This window comes from Acromyrmex echinatior, chromosome 9 (assembly GCF_024713525.1).
Source record: "Acromyrmex echinatior isolate Ae372 chromosome 9, ASM2471352v2, whole genome shotgun sequence".
Lineage (NCBI taxonomy): Eukaryota > Metazoa > Arthropoda > Insecta > Hymenoptera > Formicidae > Acromyrmex > Acromyrmex echinatior.
The window spans coordinates 7,773,205-7,800,258 of NC_141860.1; the positions used below are offsets into that span (position 1 = coordinate 7,773,205).

The window sequence follows — 27,054 nt, forward strand, 5'->3', positions numbered from 1 at the left end:
TATAAATGATTCATATGTACAATGATAAAACAATGACTAATGAATTTTTTAATTTGAAATAAAATATGAAAATTATAAATTATTAAAAATATGATTTATAAATAACTTTAATCTGTAATATCTCGTACCCGTATTTAACTTTGTTAATTTCATGTATAGCAGCTTTCCAGATAGCAAAGCGTGTCTCAGCAAAATTGCACAAATCTGTGATTGCTTATGATGCTGGCAACTTGTCTTAAATTTATCTTCAATGATTTTGAATATACCAATGTTGTAGCAACATGCAGACAACAATGTGTATATGTATTGTCAGCAAGATAGCTGTTTGATGATGATGATTTTAAAGTTGTCGGACAAATTGTTGGCAAGTTGCTACTTAATGTTATTATATTGTAAAGGCATCAAGTTGCCAACAAATGAGGACTTAGTTGCTGCAATTTTGGTAGCAACGCATACTTAACAATGCATTCTTAGCAAGCAACGTGTCAGAAACAAGATAGACGTTGCTATCTGATGGGTTTTAGTATGTACTAATTTAATAATGCAGATGACTGAATTCGCGCTAATTGTTTCTATTTGTGGATTCAACGAATTACGTTTTTAAAAAAAATAAAAATAAATTAAAAAGTTCAGTTATAAAAAACAAATGTATAAGAGTTATGGCTCATATTTTGGATGTCGATTGATACTGATTGCCGAAGTATTTGTCATGCGGCAAAATACAAAGTCAATGAACGTATAGCTCCTAAAAAAAATGATATGTTATCTGTTTGTCATTAAACACAGGTTTGAGAGGTTCATGAAAATGCACCTCAATCTATATGAACGCGGCAAAACGCGAGCTGCTCTTAGAACGAACTTGCGATTTGTATACCAATTTCACTAACGAGATTATGATTAGTTGTGATTAGAGATTGCCGTAAGTAAATATTCATGATTATTGATCGTCAAATACATGCATTTTTGTTTTCAAAATATTTTCAACGTTTATTTATTCCGTAATTCTTTTTGAGGTTATGAAAATTACTTTTTTTGTATATTGTTAATAGAGAGGTTAGACCAGAAGGTAAATAAAGCGTTTTTCTTTTAATATTCATTTTTTTTAGTGTGAGGAAAAAATGGAAGACTTTGTACCAACACGTGGCTCCCAAGTCAAAAAAACTGCGACGAGTGATTACATATCTGTGAATTATATAGCGCCAAAGAAAAAAGTGAAATCTGCAGATGACTCAAATAACAAAGAAAAACTTGAGGAATCTACGAAACAAACACCTGCTGAACTAAAACAACAACAAGAAAAAGAGATGAAGAAGTTGCGATATGAGATTATCAAATTTGGTATGTCTGGTTTCGAGAAACCAAAGGCGAGGAGAGCAAAGGTTGAGCTCGCTATTAGCTTAGGTGCAATACCTCCCAAGAATAAGAGAATGAATTACAAAGCATTAAAGACGCGTCGAAAGATAGAGAAAGAGAAGAAAAAGGAGGAAGGGCACAAGTCTGGATTTACCAGTAGTTTGCTCAAACCTAAGTCTAAGAAAACACAGAAGAAGGATAGTGGTATTCTACAAGTTTATGGGAAAGTACCGAAAGATATCTTGATAAAAAAAAGAAAAAGAGTTGAAAATAAAAACAGTTTCTAAAACATGAAACTTTACTAAAACTCTACATGAAATTGGTTGGAAATATGTTTTAAATAAAATATCTTGTAAGGACTATTAAGAATAAAAACTATATATTTGTAATTAATAATTACAATTAATTTATCAATTAGATATATTTTAATTGGATTGTACACAAATTAATTTTTAAAAGAACAAGTTAATAAAATTGCGAATTCAAAATAATACACAATTTGCGTGGTAGTTCAGGAAAAGGATAAGGATATACGAAGAAAAAGAGGCAAATTTATAACTGCAAACATTTAAAATATTTTCTGTTGATTCATCGCTTTTTCATTACAACATCAATTATCTATTGTCTAACAATAATATCTCTTCTGCATGTTGTATACTATGTATGAAGAATAACAAGTAATAAAATAATATATTTTTATATAATATATATATATGCCTTTTTTATATGATTTTTTTATATTAATTTTTTTTGGGCCAGCCTTGAGCTTTGTAATATATAGGATATAATGCTCTCGTCTGCATGTATTTAAAATAGGATATATTCAGGTGTTCATACAGTTCACACAATGCCATAATGGAATGATTCGGCATTCTGGAGAACTGTACGTTGATCTCTCGAAATGAAATCAGTCGAAGGCAACCGCCGTTGGAGCCACCTCTAGTAACATCTGCAGGAAGGCATTGACACCTTCTATAATCAGAAAACAAAATATACAATATAAAATTTAAGGTCACACAAATTAATAGAAATAACTTTAATAAAAAACGATTTTTTTTTTATTAAAGTTATTTAGTCAAAATAAATTTAGCAGAAAAACAGAGAAAAGAAATTTTAAGAATTTTAATTTAAGATTTGGTAAATCTTTATTTTAAATTGAAGAGAAATTTAAAAGATTTTGAATTTTGATTTTATTTTCATACTTTTTGAAATTCTATAATAATTTGTCATCTTAATTTTATTGATCCTTTTAGGAGTTTATTTCTACGTATATTTCTTTCTACAAGCTTAATATTTCAGATTTCTTGAAACTCGACTAGATTGGTTTAATTTGAATTTCAGATTTTTAATAAGGATCTTGGAGTTTTAATTGTTTTTTCTTTTTATCAATAAGATATTTATTTCTTTTTTGGAAATAAGTTTAAATATTTTATATTATAATATATTGATAAAAACTGATAACAAGGCACTGTATAAAATTTTTAATTATTCGTTGACGAGTCTTTATTTTCAGTGTAACGACGTCTATACCCACCCATGAATTTGGGCACATATCCAAATTTTACGAACGGGAGGTAGACGAGCATGCCCGCACCGATAAAGCCAGCCGCGTACAGGTACTCGATCTGGGGCTTGTCAATAATCGGCGCCACTATGAGATACGCGGAGATGACGAGCACGAGCATAGGTATCATTAGTGGGCATTTGTACGGTCGCGGATGATTGGGCCTGGTCTTCCGCATCACCAGTAAGGCGACCATCGAGCCGCCGTAGAATATCCATGCAGTAAATGAGAAGAAATCAATCAGCGAATCGATGTTACCGGAGAGAACCATCGCGCCTGCGAAATCAGTATTTTGGCTTACAACACATTTAGACACCTTGAAGTCGATACAGTCCATATAGCAATGGTCTCGCCTTGAAAGTAGAACAACATATGTATGTTACATAAAACAAAATCTTAAATAATCGGGAGGATACGTTCATGATGTAAGAAAATTTAGATACAATTCTACTGCTAGAAGATATCTAAAAGACGAGCTGAAAATTTATATCGAAAAAATGTTTAAAAAAACAATTTAAAAAATTCAAAGCGATTAGATGAAATCAAATCTCAAGCGAACGCTCGCAAACAAACATAAACAAATAGAAACGAGAATTTTAAGAAATCAAATTTGATTTTGCTGAATGCGAAAGATAATTATCTCTCGAAGCAAGTTCGTTTAATCCAGGTCTGTTTTGATACCTGCTACGAGGGAATGGAAGATGAGGCCTGGGGCAGGAGTAAAGCGTCGCACATGCACGTAGCTCAAGCAGTCGAGCAGATGACCCTCTCGCGACGCGGCGAAGCAGAGTCTACCCGCAGCAAACAGAGTGCCATTAGCGGATCCAAAGGTGCTGATCGCTACGGAGAGCGGCATTAGCCACGCCATCACGCCCAAAATCCGATTGCCGAACGTCTGCGAAAAAAAATATCTTGATCCATCATCAAAATATAGAAATTGATCGGAGCAAAGTCTCTCTCTGAATTCTGATAATTCAACTCTACTTGCAAAGCGATATCGAGGAAATTCATGTCTTTACAAAGAAACATCCATTAACAGTAACTTATAATTTTCCATTCAACAATATAATTGTGTAATATATGTTATATTATAATTATATTGTTGAGTGGGAAATTATAACTAACATAACAGTTATGTCATTGTTAATTGATGGGATGGGTGTTTGATGGGATCGATTCTATCATTTTACGTCACTTTCAAAAGGGATGTTTTTTTGAGAAGAATAATGTATTCTCTAAATAAATTTGTGTTGACCATATTTACCACCGCCACGGCCTCGCTCTCAATCATTTCTGACGGTGACATGACTGCTAGATAGGATACATTGATGAGTGCGTAACAAAGCGTGACGAGCGGTATGCCGATCATGATGGATCTAGGCAAATTCTTGGAAGGGTTTTTAATCTCCTCGGTTACATAATTAAGATTGTTCCAGCCGTCGTATGCCCAGAGGCCGGTATAGAAAGCAGTGGCGAGGCGACCGATGTTGATGCTACTACCATCGATGGTGTCAAACGCCGTTTGCAGATGCTGTGTGTTACCCTGTATCAATTTGTATGAGCCACCGATTATCACCACGAGTATGGCCATTAGTTTGGCAGCGGTGAAAGCGTTCTGCACACCGGTGGCCAGGTTGACGCTATAGCAGTTGATCAGGAGTATCAGAACAATCGCCAGCAGGGCGACGATCTTGACTACTTGGTCAGGTGGCTCGCAGTCGACGGTGAACGCCTCGACGGTGTACTGGGCGAACGACAGACAGATAATCGCCATTTGCGACGGCTTAAGCACCAGGGTGGACACCCAGGAGAAGAGGAAGGCAGGCGGGGCGCCGAATGCGTCCATGAAGTACGCGTACTCGGCGCCGCTGCTCGTGTTCATGGTGCCCAGCTCGGCATAGGCGAGAGCGCCGCAGAGGCTCAGCAGACCGCACGCGGTCCACACGACAAAACTAATGCCGACGCTACCGGTACGCAACAGCAGACCCGACGGCGACACGAAGATCCCGGAGCCGATCATCGTGCCGACGATTAGAGCCACCCCACTGACGAGTCCCACCCGTCTCTTGAGGTGAACAGCGTCGTTCGCCTCTGCGTCCGTCCCCTCCAGCCCTCCGCTCCCTCCACCCCCGTCTTCGTCATCCCCCACACCTCCAGATTGGCCTTGTTGTTGTTGCTGCTGCTGTTGTTGCTGTTGACGCTGTTGTTGAGGATGGTGTAACGACGGTTTGCCGTTGCTGCTGCCGTTGACCGATTTGCCAGATCGGCAGACCAATCCACCGCCAGTGTCACCGGCACTTCCTCCCAGCCAACCCCCCAATTGTAGTTGCTGTTGCTGCAGTTGCGGCTGACCGCCATTACTCGTCTGCGGATCATGTCCCACGGTAGCTACAAAGGAAGAAATTTCTTGTTATTTTAGTACTTTGTACGTTATTCATGTCATAATTGAGAGAACTGAATACATTGAACGTAGCCAAAGGGATGAAAAACTTGTAGTGATAAAACAATTCATATTCACAATTTATCGTTACATTATTTAACTTGTTAATTTTGAAGTAGGTGGGTGGGATGTTTAGAACACTTTAAATTTTATCCTTATAGTTACTTTTTTAAAAAATATGCATAAAATTAAATTTACATTATTTATACCTTCATGAGATAAAAGAATGTAAAAATAACTTTAAAACTTCTAGGCTAATACACTTTTTATTTTCTTTTCCAGAACAAAGTTTTTAAAATATGAGTGAGGTGCTGTGATCATCTATTTATTTAAACATCAAAGAAATGTATGATGAAATATAACTAAATTATTAATTAAAAAATGTCTAACCAAATGTGAAAATTAAACTAATTAAAGATTACATTCAACAATTACAATTTTATAAATTAGATTCATTGTGCACGCTGATTGATTTTATCAAATCAATAATCTGTAGTATGATCTTCTTCATCAAAGTTACAAAAAAGCTTATCCGTATCAAGCATGTCTAAAACTATCTTTATTCAGGTAAGAATAACTTTGTTTTTCCAGAATTAGCCAATAAATAATATGATCTTGTTTTTTCCTCGATGAAAAGGTTACTTCGTTAGCAACATTAATATTTGAAAAGCATTTTCTAATTTTTCATTCTGAAGGCGTCTTTTTACTATCTATTATATCCTATTAAACTTCTTTAGCACGAGTTACGTTAAGAAAGTCAAAGAACGAAGCACACAATAGTGGTGAACTTTTTATAAATAATATATTGATTCCGTCGAAGTTTCATAATAACAAACTTTCTTACTGCATGAAATAACAACGAATCAATCACATACCTATTTTTATAAAGTAACAAAACTTATTCAAAGGATACTTGGGGTCATGAACTTGGTTACTTTGTGAGTAATAATCGATTAAAGGTATGTCAATTTGCTTAATCATTCTGTTTAAAAGAAAGCATTATAGAGATTCCTATAAAGAGAGTATCGAAAGGATTGCAAACAATGTATAAACATCAACAATAAATATGTTTTATAAAGTGTATGTGATATATCATTTTATTCTTATTATTCATCGAATGTTAAAAAAGGATAAAATGATACATTATAAACATCATACGCTTTTACGAAATCAGGTCAATATTTATAGATCCTCTTCCACTTGGCCAGTTTCTCTCTATTTTCTGTAATTTGATACAATATAAATAATTGACCAAATTTATTTTATTGATCTCTAATTATTTGATTAATGTTATACGAATCTCATCTTTTTACAGAGAAATTATAATGATTTCGCAATTTAATTTGATCACGAGGCTTATAATTCCACTCTAGTCAAAGCAGCTTTACTTCAAAACTTAAAACTTAAATCAATTAAAAAAATTACAAGCAATTTGATGAATCCGCGTCATCACGCTAATTGCTCGCAGTAGTCTTCTACTTATGGAGTTAGGATTCCGGGAAAGAATATCATTTGAGAAATATTGCGGCAAATGAGTATGAGAGTATCGTTTAATGTGGTCGATAACGCCGAATAGACGAAAGTTGTATAAATGAATCGTGGATTAAAATCGAAATTACCACGAAAATTGAAGCTTAGGCGAATTTATATATTTTTTATATTCATTGCGCGTTTCGTAGGTTTGTAAAAGGAAAGTACTAGACAGAATACAAAAAGCACTGCGAAACCAAATGGACTTCGTTATATTTGATTTGTGCCGGTTCCTAAGTTTAGAGTCACCCGGCGAGAGAGGAGGATCATCGAACCACGTGGTCTGCCCTCGTCCGCATAATTCGCGTTTGGAATCTCGTTGCGGACGCGCTGGGCTCGAAATAATTCTGGATTTTGCTGCTTCTTACATAAACGCGAGAACTATTACGCGAGAGCTTCACTTCCGTCTCTGGTCTTCGAAAGAAAGGGACCAACCGGCGTAAATATTTTATGAAAACAAAACAATGTTTAGAGCAAATGTAACTACAGCATCTGTCACACCCAATTCTTTGGCAGTGATGTATAATCTTTTTTAAAAATTTTTTTCAGAGAACCATTTTTAAAAATAGATATAGTCTTTCAGGCCTCAATGTTTGTTTTATTCACAGGATAGAAAATATTATTTTATATTTTCAGCTATTATCAAGCGGATCGTAAAAAAATCACAGGTGGACTCAGTTTATGCGTCTCTATATTAAGACTCTCTAAATTCTTTGGAGTGAAATTTCACTCTAAAAAGAATCAGTCTTGAAAAAGAGCTCAATTTTCAATCTTTAAGAGTGAGATTTCACTTTTCAAAGTGAGATTCGCTCTAAAAGACTTTCTACAATAAGCTAATTTATTACTATTAGTAATAAATCAGAAGTCAGAGAAGCTAGAAATTGTACGTAGTCGATTATTCTTTTCGACTGTGATTGGTTTCTGACTTTTGATTTATTATGAATCTTATTATATAGAAAGCTTCTAAAAGTTTAGAGAGAATATAATATCGCTTTGTTACGAATATTTCGTCAAATTTGCAATTAACATTAACGCGAAGATTTCACATACCAGGTATCGTAAACGAGCAGATCGCCGAACACGGATAATTATTCGAGGGTGCGACGAGAAGACCGACCGGCCCGTACCGCATCCCTCTCATTTACTGGGGTAGCGAACTGCCGCGCGCGATTGGCCCGTGGCGCCGGCGACCACGTGACCGTCCGCCGCCAGCCAACCCTCGCGTAATCCCGCATCACGTGACGGCGATTATCATATTATTATCACGGAGTCATCGCGTCGCGACCGTAATAGTTCGCGTGGCGGAGCGCCAGGAAGGCATCGCGTCGCCAGACTCCTCTTTTGCGGCAATAAATCACGAACGAAAAATGCGCGCGAAACTCATCGACCCCGGCGGCGCGGGAATTTCGAAGCGCGAAGCGAGGGAGGATGCACGTTCCCCTTCTCAAGGTGACCCCGCTCCAACGTTATCGATCTCATCGGATGCGCACCTACATTCCTTTTCGCGACGCTCCGCTTCGACGTTACTCGCAAAAATCGAACTATTCATCGAGAAACGAACAACGAGCAAATGAGATAACGTGTTTTAGAGAAGAGTACACTAGAAAAAAATTATTAATTCTCATAGATATTTCTCTCTAAACAAATTCTCAGAATTAAGGAAACAAATAAATATTTACTCAAAATATGATGAATCAAATTCATGGTTCTTGTATTAAATAAATATATATGTTTATTTGATAAATATTTATTTAGAACTATTCAAGCAAATATTCATTAAAAATTTAATATTTTGTTCAATGTATGAATTTTATTCGAAGGATTTGTATATGTATTCGCAAATAAACGCAAAAATAAATTCAATCGATATAATATACTTGCCTGATAGAAATGCGTGTTTTTATTTTGATAATCGGTTCAGAAAAAAATTCAATGTCGAAAATAAGCTGTCGATCTCTCAGATATTCCACTTTTTCGATAACTGTAAAAAACGTGCAATTCGTTAAAATAATAAGAATTTAGTAGAAGAATCGTATTTTCCCGCTAATAAGAATAAATCGTTGGAATTGATGAGAACGAGTCCGAAGATCATAAAACTTCTATACTTTAATCCTGTGCGTGTATTTCTGAGCGACGTTACACCAGTTTGGTCACGTAGCGTCTCTCGTTTCTCTCTTAGATTATTCCGTATGACAGCTGCACGTTTTGGTAGTAAAAGCCAAAAAATGTAAATGTCCAACAAATTGACAAAGTACGGCCACGCATGCCAACAAAACAATATTTCTATTGTTTAGAATTTTACATAGACGACTGAATGCAGGTAATCGAATCCGTGAAAACAATTGCGTGATATCGCGAAACGTGCTTAATCATTGACCGTAAAATCGATAATAATTGTCGATTTAATATCGTTTATCACGCTATTAAGACCGCTTATCGTAATTGACCACGTGGACAGTTTCCGGAAATTATACGCAGATTTGATGTAATACTCACAATAGGTACTCTAAAATTAATCTCTCATTTCCCAAAATTTTACGCCAGAAAGCTTTTTTATTTTATCTGATGCAATTCAAATACTGTTTTGGCAATTATTAGGTATTAAATATGAATTCTGTTAATAATTTCTCTCGCAAATTTAAATAAAGATTTGTTATTTTTCTCTATAGACAAAATCATGATGTAAATAATGTAAAATTGTAATATAATACATCGAGAAAAACGTCTTGTAACAAGATTAACTATAAAAATAACTAAAATCTATTATAAAATATAATTTATAAACTTATAAGAAAGGAAAATAGAGAGAAAGAAAGAGAGAGAGAGAGAGAGAGAGAGAGAGAGAAATTTCTAAGAAAAATTAAATACAAATGTCAAAAGCTTTACCAATATTTTCTTTAAAGTATTAAATGCTTTCATCTATATGAAATCTTCTAAAATATCAAATAATGACATTTATCGATCTTCATATATTAGTCGCACTTAAAAGATGAATCGAATAGAATGACATTATTCTCTCTATGACATGTGAGCAGCTGAATATATACATACTTACACATACATTATTGAGAAAGGGTACAATGCCCTTGCTAAAAGAAGATCTTTATATTATACAGCACATTAAGTTAATTTAAAGAATGTACTCATGCGAGAAGGTTAACAAGGATCGATAAGCCTTTTGTAGATTTAACGATAATAAAGTAATTTGTTGCCGAACAAAATGAAAAATAAATATAAATATGTAACTATATAAACACACGCAATTTATTATATAAAATAATAATTCAAATAAATAAAAATGAACTCTTAATAATAAAAAATTATAATAATATGGCAATGAGAGTAACAGTGCGGTAAGTCGAGCGCAAATTGTTTCAAATATATATTTATAACAGATTTATCACTTTACAATAATTTCAAGACGTTTCGATCTTTTTTTAAATCTTCAGCAATGTGATATTATAAATTAAAGTAAAAATCAAGCTCATCATGATGGTTTTTAAAGATAGATTGTTTTTAAAGATTTTTGTTTCAATTTACAATATCAAATCGCTGAAGATGGTCCAAAAAGAGACCGAAACATTCGAAAATTATTGTAAAGTGATAAATCTGTTATAAATATATGTGGAGCAATTTGCGCTCGACTTACTACGTCTCTCATTGCCACAATTTTTTAAAATAATAATATTAATGTATACAGATAGATAAAAATACATATAATCTTGTATATTATAAAACTTTATTAAATTATTAGCAATATTTTATATTCATCAGAGAAAACGGATTATCGAACAGATAAAATTATCTTAATTTCATATAATTTTTAACTTGCAATTAACGCAATTTCTTAATTATATAGTTAATGAGCAAATTCTTATGCAAAGAACTTAAATTATGTAGGATCGATTATTCGTGGGCAGAGAAGCATAAGAGGAACATAAGAAGATGAATTGAAATTTCAATTATGTAGCTATGCTATCCGTTAAACATGTAATCGATTAAGCATCCATTAGACTTAATTAGATTATCATTGTTATTGAGCGTTGCGAAGCTATTTGAAATTCCTTGAATTCTCATCGAGCGATCTACGATCTGACGAATGTGTCCTAAAGAGTAATTGGAAAAGGAGACGTAATTTGTACCAATTATCAAATACAGATTCATTGGTAAAAAACAACGTTTTTATGATCAATTTAATGGAACAAGGTCAGATCGCGTGAAAAACAACAGATCTGAATAAGAGAAATGATTGCTATGCAAACACATGCCAAATCAACTCACAGAATAGATCGTAAAATTCAAATTTTGCAAATTCTGTAAGTATATATTTGAATAAATTATTTTAACCTTATTAATTTATTTTTTATGAATTATTGATTAAAAAATTCATCCTTCGTGAGAAATAAAAATTAAAAAATTAAAAGAATAAAAAATATAAAGTTGAAAAAAGCGAATTTTCTATTTCAATTAATTGCATCCTCTCAGTCATTAATATTATCATAGCAATTCGTAGCAAAAGCGAGATGGATTCTTGTATATTGTCTCGTTAATTAATATTTATGATTAGTTTTAGCTTTAAAACTGTCGAAGATTGATTAAAATTAATAACTGGGATATTTCACATATCAGTAGGTGGATCCATTATATTGAGAGAACAATTATAAATTACACGTTACATTGTTCGTTAACTGGTTTAAACAGTTTTTGGGAGAAAATACATAATAAGAATTTTTCAACATTAATTATTAGAATTCCTTGTTGAATTGCCTATTTAATCATGTAATGTACTTAAACTTAAAGAATTAAGTAGTAATAATGTGAAATTAGTCAGACCTAGCTATACTTTATTTTATAACAACAAATTGTTCTAATTCGTACGGATATATTTATATGTTATTATATTCCCTTTGAAAATTATCCATAATAACTATAACTTCCTTGTTCTTGGTCCAAACAAATTTGCATATAATGTGAGAAAAGCGTTGCGCGTGATGAACTTTGCGGCTGTTGAAGATGTTGCGTCAGTTTTACTGTTAGTGTATTGTCATGACTGGTAAATGATCCCTTTTGGCCGACTCTAGCTGTCTCACACTTTCAGCAATGTATTTTTCAGTTGGCGTCGTGAATTGCTTTACATGTCTCATAATTCATCCACGTTGTTGCACCCACTCGTCAAAACTTTGCTAGTACTATTGTAATAACTGCCAACTCGTAATGTATTTGTATACAAAATAAGAGGAAATCATGTACAATGACGCAAACACATAAATACTAATATAATGAGAGGCCGCCACGTAACGATATAATTATTAGTGAGAGAATATTCTAGACTCACATTCAAATAAAATTATTTGTAACCTATTTACTTTAGATTACTAATTACATATTCTTAAAAAGATTAATAAAATCACTAAAAGCAGTGTAAACCATCTTTTATTAAAAAAAAAATATATATATATAGATGTGTCACCGATATATATACCGAGAAAAAGAATTTTTTTATAGTTAAAAATGCATTAAGAACTATCGGATCTTCGTTAAATCTATTAACTCCTAATCAGCGATCACGTAATTTTCGACTTTGTAAAATTTATTGTGTGAGATTTATTGCAGCAACAAAGTGGAAATTGTGTCGCTACTCCTTTGCGTGACATAGCAGCATAATCCGGCCTCATTTAAAACCGATCGCGACCGATATTCCGGCATGTCGTTTAACGATGTAATTGCCGATGACGCCAGGGAATGTATTCGCTTGCACGCGTTTCTAATGTGCTCTAAATGACGAAGACGATGATAACGATGAAAACGAAGAATAAACGTATGATAGCACGAAGCAAAGACCGATGATTTCCTCTCGATTCTTCTGTCTCTTCGGGGCAACGAATTGGGTTGGGTTAAATTATAAAATTCTGCGAAGTGTCAGTGCGACAACGACGACACCAGATTAGCCTGGACTGACCGATCGGATGGCGTTCATCAACACGTGTCAGAGTTGATAATCGTCGTCGACGCATGGCGCGTCGACATACACGGGGTGTCGTGAAAGACGACCAAGTAAAAGGAATCAAGCTTGATTTCACAAGATAAATTCAATAACTGGGTTTTATGTAATTGAAGAAAAACGTAAAAATATCTTAGAAATTTAAGGAACTCAGTCACGCAAGATATCCTAGAAAGTACACTCATAGACTATGTGTCTCTTACAATTTTCAATATTAATTCTTAATGATAGATTTGCGCTATTTCAAATTAGAGAACTGAATTATTTTTATATCGAGTTTCGATTAAAATCTCTAAAGTTAAATATTAAGCAATTTATAACTAAAATTTTTACATATTTAAAAGGATAGTTAAAATACTTCGAGATATACAATCAATAAATCAAAAGGCAATAACAATGTAGTCGATAGGATATAATAAATTGTTTCATTATAAATCATACGACCTGTCCGAAGACCGGACAGTTTTATTAATAATATATACACGTTTCAGTTTGAAATTGAAACTTTTCTCAGCGAATAAAACCGAAGTAAATTGAGAAATATACATATCAATCTAATTTATAAATTTTCGATTTTGTTTATTAACTTTGCATCCGGAAAAAAATTTCTAATTTCGAACTGAAGCATACGTTTATTGTTAATAAAGCCGTCCTGTTAGTTCACTGATGAATCAACTAATTGAAAAAATTCGTTGTTTGTATCTCGTTAACTGCATATTAGTTTTTATTGGCTATTTTTTACTTATGAATCATACATTTGTTTCGCATAGCTTCGATTAGACACGGGTCGGTTTTCACTAGAATGGCGTCGTATACGTTTTATCGCGTAATTCGTCATACCTTAGGAGATATATGATACTAAAGATTAAAGCAACGCGCATTTGCGACATGAATGGCCTGTCGTAAGAAATTAACAATCATAAATATTCATCGTGAAATATTGCAAGGCTCCAACTGCATTTGATTTGGGACATATGCGAAACGAACAAGCGTTTCCTATCTGAGGTACCGGAAAGCGAATTTCTGTACTGCGTTTCATGGGCAAGGTCGTGTCGATCGTAAGAATTCTATCGAGCTCGTTGTCGAGTCATTGCATTCATCTTAACATTTACTTCTTACATTGAACTTGAAATTAAACGAAAAAAAGTAATAATTCTCTTAATCTATTCTTCAAGGACAAAAGAAAATAAAAATATTATTATTTTTGCCGAAAAATAAAACCTTAAAAAATTAGAATATTATAAATATAATTCGAATATAATTAGAAAGTATTATAAAAAAGTATTAAAATGCGCGCATTAAAATACATTAAATATAAATAAATCTATTTTGATATCTTATAAAAGCTATATATATAGAATATATTTTATAAGAGATTAGAATATTTTTCAATTAAAATTTCAATTTAATTATATAAGAATTAAAAACAAGAATTTATATGTTACTTTTAGGATTAATACAAGAAAATTTATAAAAAGTAATCTTCTTGTTTTCAAATAGTTTTTAATAATCCAGCCAGATAGCAAGATGTCATTATTTATTGTCATTTTAACGATATTAAAATAACATCTTTTCATGTATTGAAACCACAAGACTTTAATCCTTTCAATAGTCAATTAAACATCAGTTTAATTGATGTCAGAATCGACAAATTGCTATCTGACCTGAGCTATCTATCTCTTAGTTTCTTTTAATATTTCTGAAAGAAAATTGAGGACTTCTGGGACATCTCGTTATACATAGGTATACGGAAAGAATGATTTTGCTGAAATATCTAAAAATTTAGCTAAATACAATACAAATCTGAAAATAATTTGGATTATCAAAATAATTTATGTCGAAAACTCAAGCATGATGAGCAATGCTACAAAAAATTTTAATATTCTAGCAACCTGAGATAGCGATTCTAGATAATTATTTTATTAATCCAACAAAATTTTCAATCTGTATCTAACTTTTTAGGTATTTCAATTTTTAAATACTTCAGCAAAATTGTCCTTTCCGTATAAGATAAGTCATTTTGAATTTTAATTGGCAGACTTTTTTATTTCAATGCATAAGATATCGAGATTTTAGAAGCTACTTCCTATTTAGGTCGCTTTTTACATACAATTTTTTTGTCCGATAATTCAACTGAAATGATAAAGTAACGAATAAAAACCGTCAAAATGAATTGAAATGACATTCTCTGCAGACTGCGTAGTAAAATTTTTGCGTTGATGAAATCGTGACAAAAGATGAAATTTGTAAAAGGATCCAATACATTAAATAAAAGAAAACTGAAATAAAATTCTCTATATTTGTTATAACTTAAAAGAGAAATTAAACAAATGTATCCATACATTGCATATTTTTTAAAATTTAGTTTAAACTTTAATATTTATTCGCGATATTGAGATTACATTAAAAAAAAAAATAATTTTTTATCACACATATTTTTATTTTATGTTCAGTTTTTCTCTCAAAAATTTCATTCATTATATTTAGTAAATCTTTTTTACGAAAAGCGAATTTGTATACCGTGACTATAATTTTTTAAACATTCGTAACACTCACGCTTTGCAAACTAATTGTAAATAGAAAAACTGTAATGTTTTCTTTTAAAAGAATTCACAGAATCATCAAAAACAAGTTTCTTGTCATTCGTAGAACAATCGATTCGACTTCGAAGTAAGAACGGTTCTATGAAATTATGTTCGTCCAGAAAGCAAATTTACACGAGTAGTTGAAGTTAATTGCTGTTGAATTATGATTATCATAATTTATTCGTTAATACACGCGTGTCATGTATTGAATACCGCAAGACTTTAATCCTTTCAACGTTGGACAAACAAATGGGACATATGTATTTCATCACAGACAAATACTGTTTCTCAGACTTTGCTTGAAATTTGTTCAAAGACTTATTTTAGCACGATAATATAAATATTTGTTATATGCAACCAGCTAACGTGTATTGTTACGTACATCACATTTGAAATTACGTCACGCGTCATAATTGTTAATTTTTTCTTACTTTGTTGTTTAATTATATATTCATTATAATTTGTCAATGTGTGCTTTTGCTGAATACATTTTAAATCATATACTTAGTATACTGGCAAAGTGTACTTTTGATAAAAAAATTATATGTCAATATTATATACACACCACACACACACACACACACACACACACACACACACACACACACACACACACACACATACAATATATATAATAAATTTATAATTATATTAATTTATTTATACGATGTGTGTGTAATTTATAAAAGTATAAGTAATATTTAATATATATAAATTTATAAAAATATAAACAAAAATATAAATAAAACTTAATTTATATATATATAAAACTTAATTTATATATATATATATATATTTTTTTTTTGTTTATATTTTTATAAATTTATATATATATAAATTTTTTAACAAAATTTTTTATTTCTTATGTTATAGAATATAGTTTATAAACCTAAATTTCTTGAGTCTTAAAATCGATATTTCATTAAATTATACCCGTAGATAAATACATTGCAAGTATATTATATTAACTGCAGAAATATAAAATTGTAAAATTATTGATGGAGAGAAGAATTGCATCGATTTACAAAAAATAGAAAAGAACGGACGTGAGCAAATTAGAACTCTAGTAACTTTTATCGAGAGCCGATTAGAATATCATTGATTATTCGGGCCAGTATTTTATAAATCGATTTGGGAATGCAATTTCTCAGGGCCACCTTCGTTTTATGATCTCATGAGCTCTGCTTTATTAATGCGGCCAGCGTGAGTGTTGGTCGCATTGTTCGCCACGTTATTCGTTTTGCCTTCTATCGATCGACACGCGTGATCGTATAATCCGCTACGATAATTCAGAATTTCCCGTTCAAAAGTCTTTTATTGCGCGACGCAAAATCGTGACGTCGCGAAAAATCGAAAATTCAAGAACTACAAAGTTTTACGAGTTCTCATTATGAAATTATGACTTCTCATTATGATATTTTAATATACGAGGTGTGAAGAACAGACAGAGGCAGAATATCGGAGAACCAGCATAGCGTTATCCCTTGAGAAGCTTAGAATGATTTTCCATTAGTAAAGAGATGAGGAAGAGGTGAGGAAGATTATCAATTATAATATTTCCATAATCTTTTAAATTTCAACTTTTACTTACTGATTAATTTAAGCCCTGGATTATTTAAATCTCATTTAAAAGCTTATATGAAAACGTATTGAGATAATTATCTTTATAATATATTATAGTTAGTAATAAAATACATTATAATTGCTCAAGTACAAAAAGATAAAAAAAAGAACTTCAATCAGATGGAATTCATACATGAAATTAATATACATACATTAATACTCTTCTATATTCAAAGTTATTAACATTCTATGAAAATTGTCATTAATTCTATGCAAATTAAACAAATTCAAATTAAAAAATATTCTACATTATTATATTGTACATCCTAATCTATTTTTTATTAAAATATAATCCAATTCAGATTCCTATAATACATCAAAGTTATCTTCAAATTTTATACACTCCTCGCATTTTAATCGAATCACTTTGCAACATTTTGACCCTTATTATGCAATACGAGAGTAAGTGCGGAAAATGCTATGTGGTATTGCGTCATCTCATGTAACTAGAGAAATGCCAGGGGGAGATTCTGGAGCACGCGATACCTTCCGTCCAACCGAAACGCGATTCGTTTCAAAAATATCCACGCTTCGTTGCATATGTCAGTAACATTGAGCGTGAATGAGGTGAAATCGATTTGCTTGATCCTTCGTCTCGCTTATGAGATTAGACATTATATTATGAATGTGTTAAAGTAGCGAGAGCAAAATAATACGCTAGACAAAATAATCGTTGCGTACAAATATTTATGTAGCATATATATATACATGTTTTTTTTAATATATGATTTTATATATATATATATATATATATAAAATTATTTATTATCTCAATTTTCATTATCTCAATAGCCATAAATAATATCAATGTAACAATTATGTATAAAAATAGTAAAATCAATTTGTTATTTATCTTTTAAATTTATTTAATGTAAAATAAGTAATTTTTCTCTCTTGCAATAAATACTTATCAAGAAATTCCAACGTTACTTTACTCAATTTTACAACTTTCTTCACAAATTCATACAAAGTATATTATTAAATTCCATGGATTCCATTTGATTAACTTTTTGATTTTCTCTGATTCTTTGATTAGTGCTTGAGGAATTGTCATTTATTTAACAATTCATAAAAATATATATATGTAGAATATATTTCTTAGATATATGTTGCCTTTCTTCTCCCTTTCTCTGAATATCTATATTGTACCGAAATAGCACAAGCTCTCTTGCGTATAACAGAAATATCATCGCCTTCAGAGTTAAATGCTAAATTAGACTACTTGATTCTCATCTGGCAAATCATATGAATAAAATTCACGTGATTAGAGTGACCTGGTATTAAATAATGTCGCGACCAGATGCAGACCAATGACTTCTCTGACGTATACATATATATTCAGAGTATATAATAATAAATGTATAGAATATTTTAATGAATTTTTAATTTGTGTGTAGAAATAATAATAATTTTTATAGAGTATTAATAATTTTTAAGAGAGCGAGCATAAAAAATATTATTAAATTTCATTTAATTAAATTTTTGTTTTTTTCTGGTTCTTCTAAGTAGTGTCTTTTAACAATTACTCACTCTCTCTCTCTCTCTCTCTCTCTCTCTCTCTCTCTCTCTCTCTCTCTCTCTCTCTCTATATGTATATATGTACATATATATATATGTGTGTGTGTGTGTGTGTGTGTGTGTGTGTGTGTGTGTGTGTGTGTGTGTGTGTGTGTATATAAAATGTATGTATTGTATATAGAATATATATTTTTGTTTTGTATCGTCTTTTTTATTTTCAATAATATGCATTCGCCCACGTGCATACGCCGATCACGAGCTTATTTTTAACAATTTAAATTGAACATGGCATGCTAAAGTAGCCATAAATAGACGGACACAAGAAATAGACAGATTCCTCAACGAGCTCAAATCGATGAGAAACGAGAGAGAGAAAGAGAAAGACAGAGAGAGAGAGAGAGAGAGAGAGAGAGAGGGAGGGGAGAGGGAGGAAATGGCAATGAGAGGAGCCGCGACGTTTCGTTTAAGCCAATCATTTCGCACGCAAACTCATGCACGAGCCGCTTTTCATCAATGAATCCACGCTAAAGTAACGTGCGACAGCACTCTATATTTCTCGTTGAGAGAAGAGATCTAAACAAAACTTGTCCATAAATGATACAGTCGGAAGCGAAACTTCTTTTAATATGAGGTACTAAAAAGAATGCTAAACTACCATACACTCGCAATATGTATTTTATAGAACTTACAAATTCTTACCTTTGGCAAATGGATCGTAAAACTATGTTTTTACACTCAATCATTTATTTCATAGAAGTTATGACAAATTCTTATTGCGTTCTACACATTAACTTTAAAAATTATCGAGAACATTTGTTAACCTTTAAACAATTTAAAGCATCTTAAAATTTTTTACATTTGCGTCAATTGTTTTTATATAATCATTGTTTAATGTATTTTATAAAATATTTCTATTTATAATATTTTATAAAACATATTTACTTATTTTCACATATTTACTTATTTTCAATAGGTAACGAAATTCTCTAAAAGACATTATTAAAGTTAATATGAGGCAGACGTTGTATATAAAATGTTAATCTTTTTATAACGTTTAGGAAATTTTAATTCTACTATTCTGATCTTATTTATTAAAACTGGATATAAAAAATCTCATATAACTTCCCTTTTAAAAATGTGATATTGTGATACATTTTAGTGTCATTTTCTTAGTATTTTACTTCTCGAAATGAGATTGGTTGATTTTGTAAACACGTGCATTGTTTGAGAATAGTTCAATAATATTCGCATTAATCTGTTAATATTTAAACGAGATTCACGGTTCGTAATGAAAGTTGTGAGTAGGTAGGAATTAAAGTACATTAACGTTATCGGGAAAACACTTGTTTCGACGTGTAGGAAAAAAGAGAACATTGTGACATCGCAAATCTATTCTTGGCGTATAAGAGGTCACGCACATAAAATAAGTCTTTACGCCATCACAAAGTAGAATAAACTTGCGAAACTTATTATAGAGATGCGTCTCTAAACAAAATCGATATCTCTACTATCATCTTCATCAGTTTTCATTAATTAAAAAAGAACAATGCAAAAGATAGTGAATGGGAGAGAGAGAGAGAGAGAGAGAGAGAGAGAGAGAGAGAGAGAGAGAGAGAGAAAGAGGAAAAAACGAGAGTATGCAAATTTAATATACTTTAATTAGAATTTTATATATTAATATAATTCTATTATAAACATAATTCTAAAACTAGATATATATATATATATATATTAAATAATTAAATAATTTTTTATTTGTCTTAAGGTGCCTCTATATAATATTGCAAATCGTAGTTTGCAAACGCAGAATAAAGATTTGTTTTTTCGTTTCGTGTGATTAGTTTTCATCATCTGCGTGCATCTTACGTGCAGTGGTCGTCATTCAGCATTAGCATTTGCGAACCACGTTTTGCGATTTGTGAATTATATAGAGGCATTCTTATAGTTTTATTAAATTTTCTAATTTTATATATATATATATATATATATATATATATATATACAATTTAATAAAAATCATAAGACAAATAAGAATTATTTCGAGATACGAAAATATCATTATTTCACGTATGCAAGTATCTATAAATTTATTACAGTATTTATTAAAATGTACAATATTGTGTAAAAAACAGAATTACGTAACTGCAATTTTACCGATAAATTTTACAAAGGATATGTGTATATAAAACTACAAGCACACTACAGTAGATATGAATGGATGAAATGAAACTCGATAGTATCGTAATCGTTTCAATGACAATTAATCATTAGCGGCTCGCGCCGATTCAAGTGGGTACTTGACTTTATCGTGCGTTAAGCATTTGCAACAATTACGCATCAACAGTCGTGAGAAAGTAGTTGATATCCAACATGAAGATCGTTAGCGAGTATATTCGATGATATTTTCAAAGTAAAGGCTCGCGCCTGATCTCGAGTTATCGTAGAATCGATTGCCCTCTTCCATTCCCGTCTGACTATAACGCGTTGTTTTCACTTAACTATAACCGTAGCTTTTGACTTGTAATTTAATCTATACTCATGTTATAATGTTACATATTGTGATTGTATCAAACGGAAATTAACAAGATATTTTTATTATCTTATTAATTACAAATATTAACAAGATTTTTAAGATCTCACTAATCACAAACATTATTAAAAGATGAAATAATTTTTTATACTAAAGTTTATCGCGTTTTTTATATTTTTTGCGAACATACTGATGCCGATATTACGGCTTGTCCAATGATCTAAAATCTCGCATCACTTTCGTAGAAAAGGAAATATATGACATTTGAATAACGTCAAATCATTTATCATGTGATGTCGCTAAAGAGTTAAAGAGAATAGTCGTAGTAGTAGATGGTCGCAGAAGAATACCTCTCATCTTAGACAGTCGATCATAAAATGTATAATATTTTGAGATGTAGCGAATCTTCATCTAGTATTTAGGATGATAAGAATTACTATTTTACATATGTTTACATATGTACATAATTTTATATATATATATTAGGTGTTGGAATTAATTCGTAGCGTTTTTTAATGAAAGAATGTTATTTATTTCACATGAGCATTAAAAAATACATTAATGAAAGTACTTCCCATCACTTGTAAAACGCTACGAATTAATTCCAACACCTAATATATATATATATATATATATATATATATTTACATAATAATCTTTATAAATCTATTCATTAATAATTTAAATAAAACAAAATGAGAATAATATCAAAAGCAAATTTAACTTTGCCATGCGATTAAAATTAATGCAATTTTAAAAAACTTTATTTATAATCAATGAATTTTTATTAACAAAAAACAAAATTCCGTTAATTCATGAAATAAATAAAAAACCTAACCATTTTTTATTAATAAATGACAAACTCATTATAATCGATAACATTTCAGTTTTAATTATAATTTTTTATTATAATTGTCATTATAATTGGTTGATATTCGAATTGTTGTCGGTTATTGCTAGTTTTAAATTTTATCTAAGTATGTCGTCAGCTAACAATAAATGTGGAATTCAAGCGCAAGATTACGCAATGTGCGGTTTCACACAGTGCCACATCTATAAAAATGATTGACGCGAATTCATCGAGGCACACTCAGCAAAAGTCGTTTTTCATTGACAAAGAGAATAAGAGGCTCGACGGCGAGACGTTTATAATTAGCAAACATTTCGCGACTTGAACGATTGAGAGAGTAACCAGTGGATACACATCTTCTTGGCACACTATGCTCGACCACGAGGACGCAACCAACAGGTTTTTCGTAGTTAACCTATTCGAGACGCATTCGTGACGCGAAACACTCGTTGCCTTCAATTGTGGGTACACCGGGTGTCTCGAAATTATTTATTATCTCGCCAAGTAACTAAAGGCTACGAAAAGAAAAGTTTTCGTTCTCTTTGAATTCTTCTTGTTATTGTTATAAAGTCATAATCTTTATCACTTTGACAGAAATCTAACTGGCCAATTTATTACTAACAGATAGTAAATTAATTTATTTGGAGTACTAAAAGCTTTGAACAACAATGCTTTTAATATTTAAAATAAGAACTTAATTATTGTCTTTCAAAATCGGTCAGTGTGAGATTTTTATAAGGACTGAGTCTGTATTAGAGCTTCCAATAATCTTCTCTTACGTAAAAAAAATATTAATCATCTAAATATTAAAAATCGTAAACATCTCTACATAAAAAAAAATCAAATATTTCTGTCTTTCAGAGAACAATCGTATTAAATTTTCAATTTTTTTCATTTTTGTAAAGGTGTATCGTTTATGTGAAGATCTAGTTTTTCATCGATCACGCCCTGAAAAGAAACGTCTTCGGAACGTCCACATGTTTCTCGCCGGCCTTCAACTATTCCTCATGTTTCATAATTAATACGAGTACGCCTAATGCCTCTTAGTTGCAATCATGAAACGTCATCGATACTCAATATCAACGTCAGCAGCGTTGATAGGAATTGTTTATTTTCTGCTTGAGATGTTCGAACTAGTGAGAAAATATAGATACTCTTGAATGATAGAGCTATTTTTTAATTAAATTTTTTTCTTCCTTCTTGTAACTCCTCAAGAGTGCAAGCGCACTTTCCTTCTTTTTCCTCATCCCATTGCATTAATAGACCAGATTATGTTTGCAGAATGACGTCAGTGCGTATGATATGAGCAGTACATTCAGAATACGTATACACATACATATATAGTTTGAGATGATATTGTTTTCATCGAGATAGATCCTCCTAAGATATTTTAGACCTAATAAAATATTCTTATAAAGATATTTTCGTTTCCCAGCGCTATTTTTAGCTAAAGGAAGCTAAACTCAGCCACGTGATTGTTATCGGCTTTTATACGGATAATGCTTGCTGTTTTATTTGCTTTGTTCATTTCATCATATTTTGTCAATAAGAAATACTTCGGTTTTTATATATATATATAACTTTTTTAAAACAAATTGTATTAGTAAAAGTTACTTTTCCAGCTGAGAAAAAGGAATATGGATGAGGGTTAATTGCGCCCTCCTTCTTCTGCTGAAATGGTAAACGGTTAATTAAAAATTTATAACAATTAATAAATTTATTTATTTAAAATTGTATAGAGCTGATGAGAGTACAGCGTGACAGTTGGCGCAATTTAACAATCAATAAAAATTATATTTAAATTTATTTTATTGTTTAAACATTCGGCTTCAGTGAAATTGCGCTGTAACGAACAATAAAGTAAATCTAAATAAACTTTCTATTGATTGTTAAATTGCGCATCAATTACTGCTACACTCTTATCAGTCCTTTTGCGATTTTAATTTTCACTTTTTCGGGAATCCTGCATAGTCTTTTAAATTTATTTACATATTACATTAAAAAAAAATCTAATCGCATTAATTAAAATTTCAAGAATGAATGGTAGATTCAATCATAAAAGTTCAGATCAGATATTTATTGTGAAATCTATCATACATTCTAATTAAGATAATTAGAAATTCAATTATGATAATCAAAATTCTGATCAATATGATGATTTTGTTCATACTTGTTAATACAATCAGGACATTTTTCTCGGAGCAATTAATAATAAAATTTATGTCAGCCAGAAAAAAATTAGATAATTTCTAATAGTATGTATCAAATGTTCGCATTATTTCATTAATAATTTTGTTAAACTATTTTTATCTGAAATCGAGAGGCACTATAAAAGTTTAAGGTTGTAAATAAAAAAATTAGCAGATATTACGTAAACGATAATTAACTATTAAGCGATATTTTATTTAAGTATCCATTTTCTATTAATATCTAAAGTTGATTTCTCACAATACTGATTAATTTGTAACAGAAATTTTTTCTTTGCTTTTCTTTCGAAAATAATATTTTATCGAATCGTGCGGATGAAGATTATTTAATCGCATTAGAAATTTTATTACTCTTAAGTGCTTTAGCGGTTTTTTCTCTGAAAGATTAATGCGATTACGTAACGAGAAGCGCGCCAGTTGTTTTCATTGCAAACAAACAAACGTGGGCGTATCGCGTGTACACCGGCGAGATACGAGACTGTTAATCGCGATTAGTTTGAGACGCAATGATCTCGCTTTTTAAGGAATTTGAGATAATTACTCATTAATTCAATTTATTTTTTTCACCGGACCATTTTTGTATCGAAGTCCTCAAATTCTCACTCAGGACGAAAGAAATATAAAAACTCAGTGAATAATAAGTTCAACAAAACTAAAACTCTACTTCTTATGTACCAAGGGAGATCCGATCGCATAGGCTTGTCCACGAAGATGAGAAAATATGAAGGAAAAATTTAATGAAAATCCATTTTAAGAATTCTCATCTTCACATAAGGACAGATTTATTAATTAAACTGATTTGAGCCGACTTTCTATTATGTTAAAAAATGGAATTGCAGAGCCAGATAAATCGACGATTACAACGACGATCTAATGCGACCGGCATCACAGACAAAGAGGGTTGCTCCAGAAATTATGCGCTTACCTCGTTTGAGGGGCGCGACATGCATGACTCTTGGAGGGACCGATAAGAAGGGCGGATCGTGAGACCGCCTCTCATGACACCACGCCGCTACTTTTCAGTGCAACCACCGCCGTTCGCTCCTTACGCAGCTGCTGTCCTCGCGTCCTTCGTCGTCCTCGTCCACTCGCACCCCTTCTTCTTCTACCTCCCCGTCGACCTCTGCCCTTCTACTTCCGGGACCGGTTTCTGCTGTCCTCTCCTCTCGTCGTTCTTCTCAGCGTGTACTCACTCCTTTCTCCCTGTCGCGTACTATCTTTGTTCTCTCGTTAAACTCTTCTCTCGTTTCTCGCTCGTCCTCGCGACGACGCTGTTCAATCGGTCTGCTGAATTTACTTATTCGCGATATGTCGCTCTACAAGTCTTCTCTCTTCCGGTTCTCTCTCTCTCTCTCTCTCTCTCTCTCTCTCTCTCTCTCTTTCTCTTTTTTTAATCGCCTGTCGCTGATGCCTCTGTCAGAGTAATGTTCCACGACGCTCCCTCAACGAGCTTTCGCGCTTTACTGGGCGTTCGTCGGAGCCGTCGGAGGCGAGGTCTACCAAAGCTACCACTGTCGAGGGTCGAGGGAGTGGAGAGACGTGAGGGCAAAGCGTGAACCGGCGCGGTATGGCGCGGCGCAGCCCGGCGCGGCGCGACGAGACGCGCGCGTCGGAGAATTCGCTCGATACCAACGACGGAGCGACGCCACCGTGAATCCTTACTCCAGAATGGTGCGTAGCATCCATTGGTTATCCCTCACTTATCATGGACATCACGCGGCTCCTGCGTGCGGGAGACACGCAGGACGTCTGATCGTCGGCACTTAATTTCAATGCCACTATTGCCACTTTGTTGAACTCGTTTTCTGCATTCGGGGTCAGATGAATGTTTGCGTATGACCTTTGCAACAGAATCTTTATTTACCAATGTATAAATATACTATGTATAAATATACTATGTACAAATCTATTATACTAAAAAAAAAATTAACAATTTTAATGTTGATATATTTTCATTTTCTGTATACAGAAAGAATGGTTGTTGAAGCATCGAAAAATTTGGTTAAATATAGATTTAAAAATTATTTTGTCGGATTATTAATATTTAAAGTAATTATGTAAAATACTCGAGTTGGTTGTGAGAATAAAATTTTTTGCAGTATTGCACATCATGCTTGAATTTTTAACTGAATAATTATTTTAATGGTCCACTAAATATTTTTTCAGATGTTATCTAAATTTTTTAATAAATAGCAAAATTATTCTTTCTGTATACAGTACAACGCATTCATTTAGAATATTATATGTGCGATCGAATAATTTCAATCAATACTTAGGCCGATATTTATAGTCGATTCTTACTACCGTCTTAAGTAATGTCTTTATCGTAGGTGATTGATTTATGACGTGTCAAAACTGTACTTGAGATAGTTATAAATATAAAAATCAACTGTGAATACTAGTCTTAATCTTAGAATCGATCTAAATTGAAATTATCGCAAGTATTAAATATTCCCAAATTTTATATAGCATTATTATTGTTTGTACATATTTTTATTAATTTGAATTTTGCAATTTATATGCATTATTATTTATCAGAAATTTTTTAGAAATCTATTATGCTCTTATTGGTAAATTGTAGAAAAGATAATAAATGTGATTACAAATTCATTATACTCATTATAGAAAATATTTTCAATGCAGCTATTTTATCTCTTCATCAGTTGCAATCGATGCAATCTTCTTGATTAATCTGCTACAATATAGAAATATTAGTAAATATGATCACTTGTTTCATATGTTTTGATCGATGATCAAATTACTTCTATTAGTTATTGTCTTCTTGTGGTAGTCTTTTTCTCATTTTTAAGGATTTAAGGACCGGGTTTACTTCTTTATTCCGTGGGAATCCTG

The 27,054-nt window shown here is 31.9% G+C and overlaps 2 protein-coding genes across 4 annotated transcripts; one reads left to right on the top strand and one right to left on the bottom strand.

The window, feature by feature from the left end:
• The first annotated feature begins 774 nt into the window (after positions 1-774).
• Positions 775-2,061, top strand: LOC105147233 (uncharacterized). The gene is made up of 2 exons (XM_011058112.2): positions 775-919; positions 1,107-2,061. The coding sequence occupies exon 2, from the start codon at positions 1,119-1,121 to the stop codon at positions 1,638-1,640; it is 522 nt and encodes a 173-aa protein (XP_011056414.2). The 5' UTR covers positions 775-919; positions 1,107-1,118; the 3' UTR covers positions 1,641-2,061.
• Positions 1,905-25,676, bottom strand: LOC105147234 (b(0,+)-type amino acid transporter 1). 3 transcript variants are annotated; one of them, XM_011058114.2, is made up of 5 exons: positions 25,127-25,676; positions 4,182-5,305; positions 3,599-3,812; positions 2,888-3,193; positions 1,905-2,325 (listed from the first exon to the last, which is right to left on the bottom strand). In XM_011058114.2, exons 1-5 carry the CDS (start codon positions 25,149-25,151, stop codon positions 2,261-2,263), a joined length of 1,734 nt encoding a protein of 577 aa, XP_011056416.1. In that variant the 5' UTR covers positions 25,152-25,676; the 3' UTR covers positions 1,905-2,260. The 3 variants fall into 3 exon arrangements, with proteins under 3 accessions (XP_011056416.1, XP_011056415.1, XP_087266001.1); XM_011058113.2 differs by lacking the exon at positions 25,127-25,676 and adding an exon at positions 7,938-8,043; XM_087409875.1 differs by lacking the exons at positions 1,905-2,325; positions 25,127-25,676 and adding an exon at positions 7,938-8,130 and having other exon boundaries at positions 3,131-3,270.
• Positions 25,677-27,054: the final 1,378 nt, after the last annotated feature.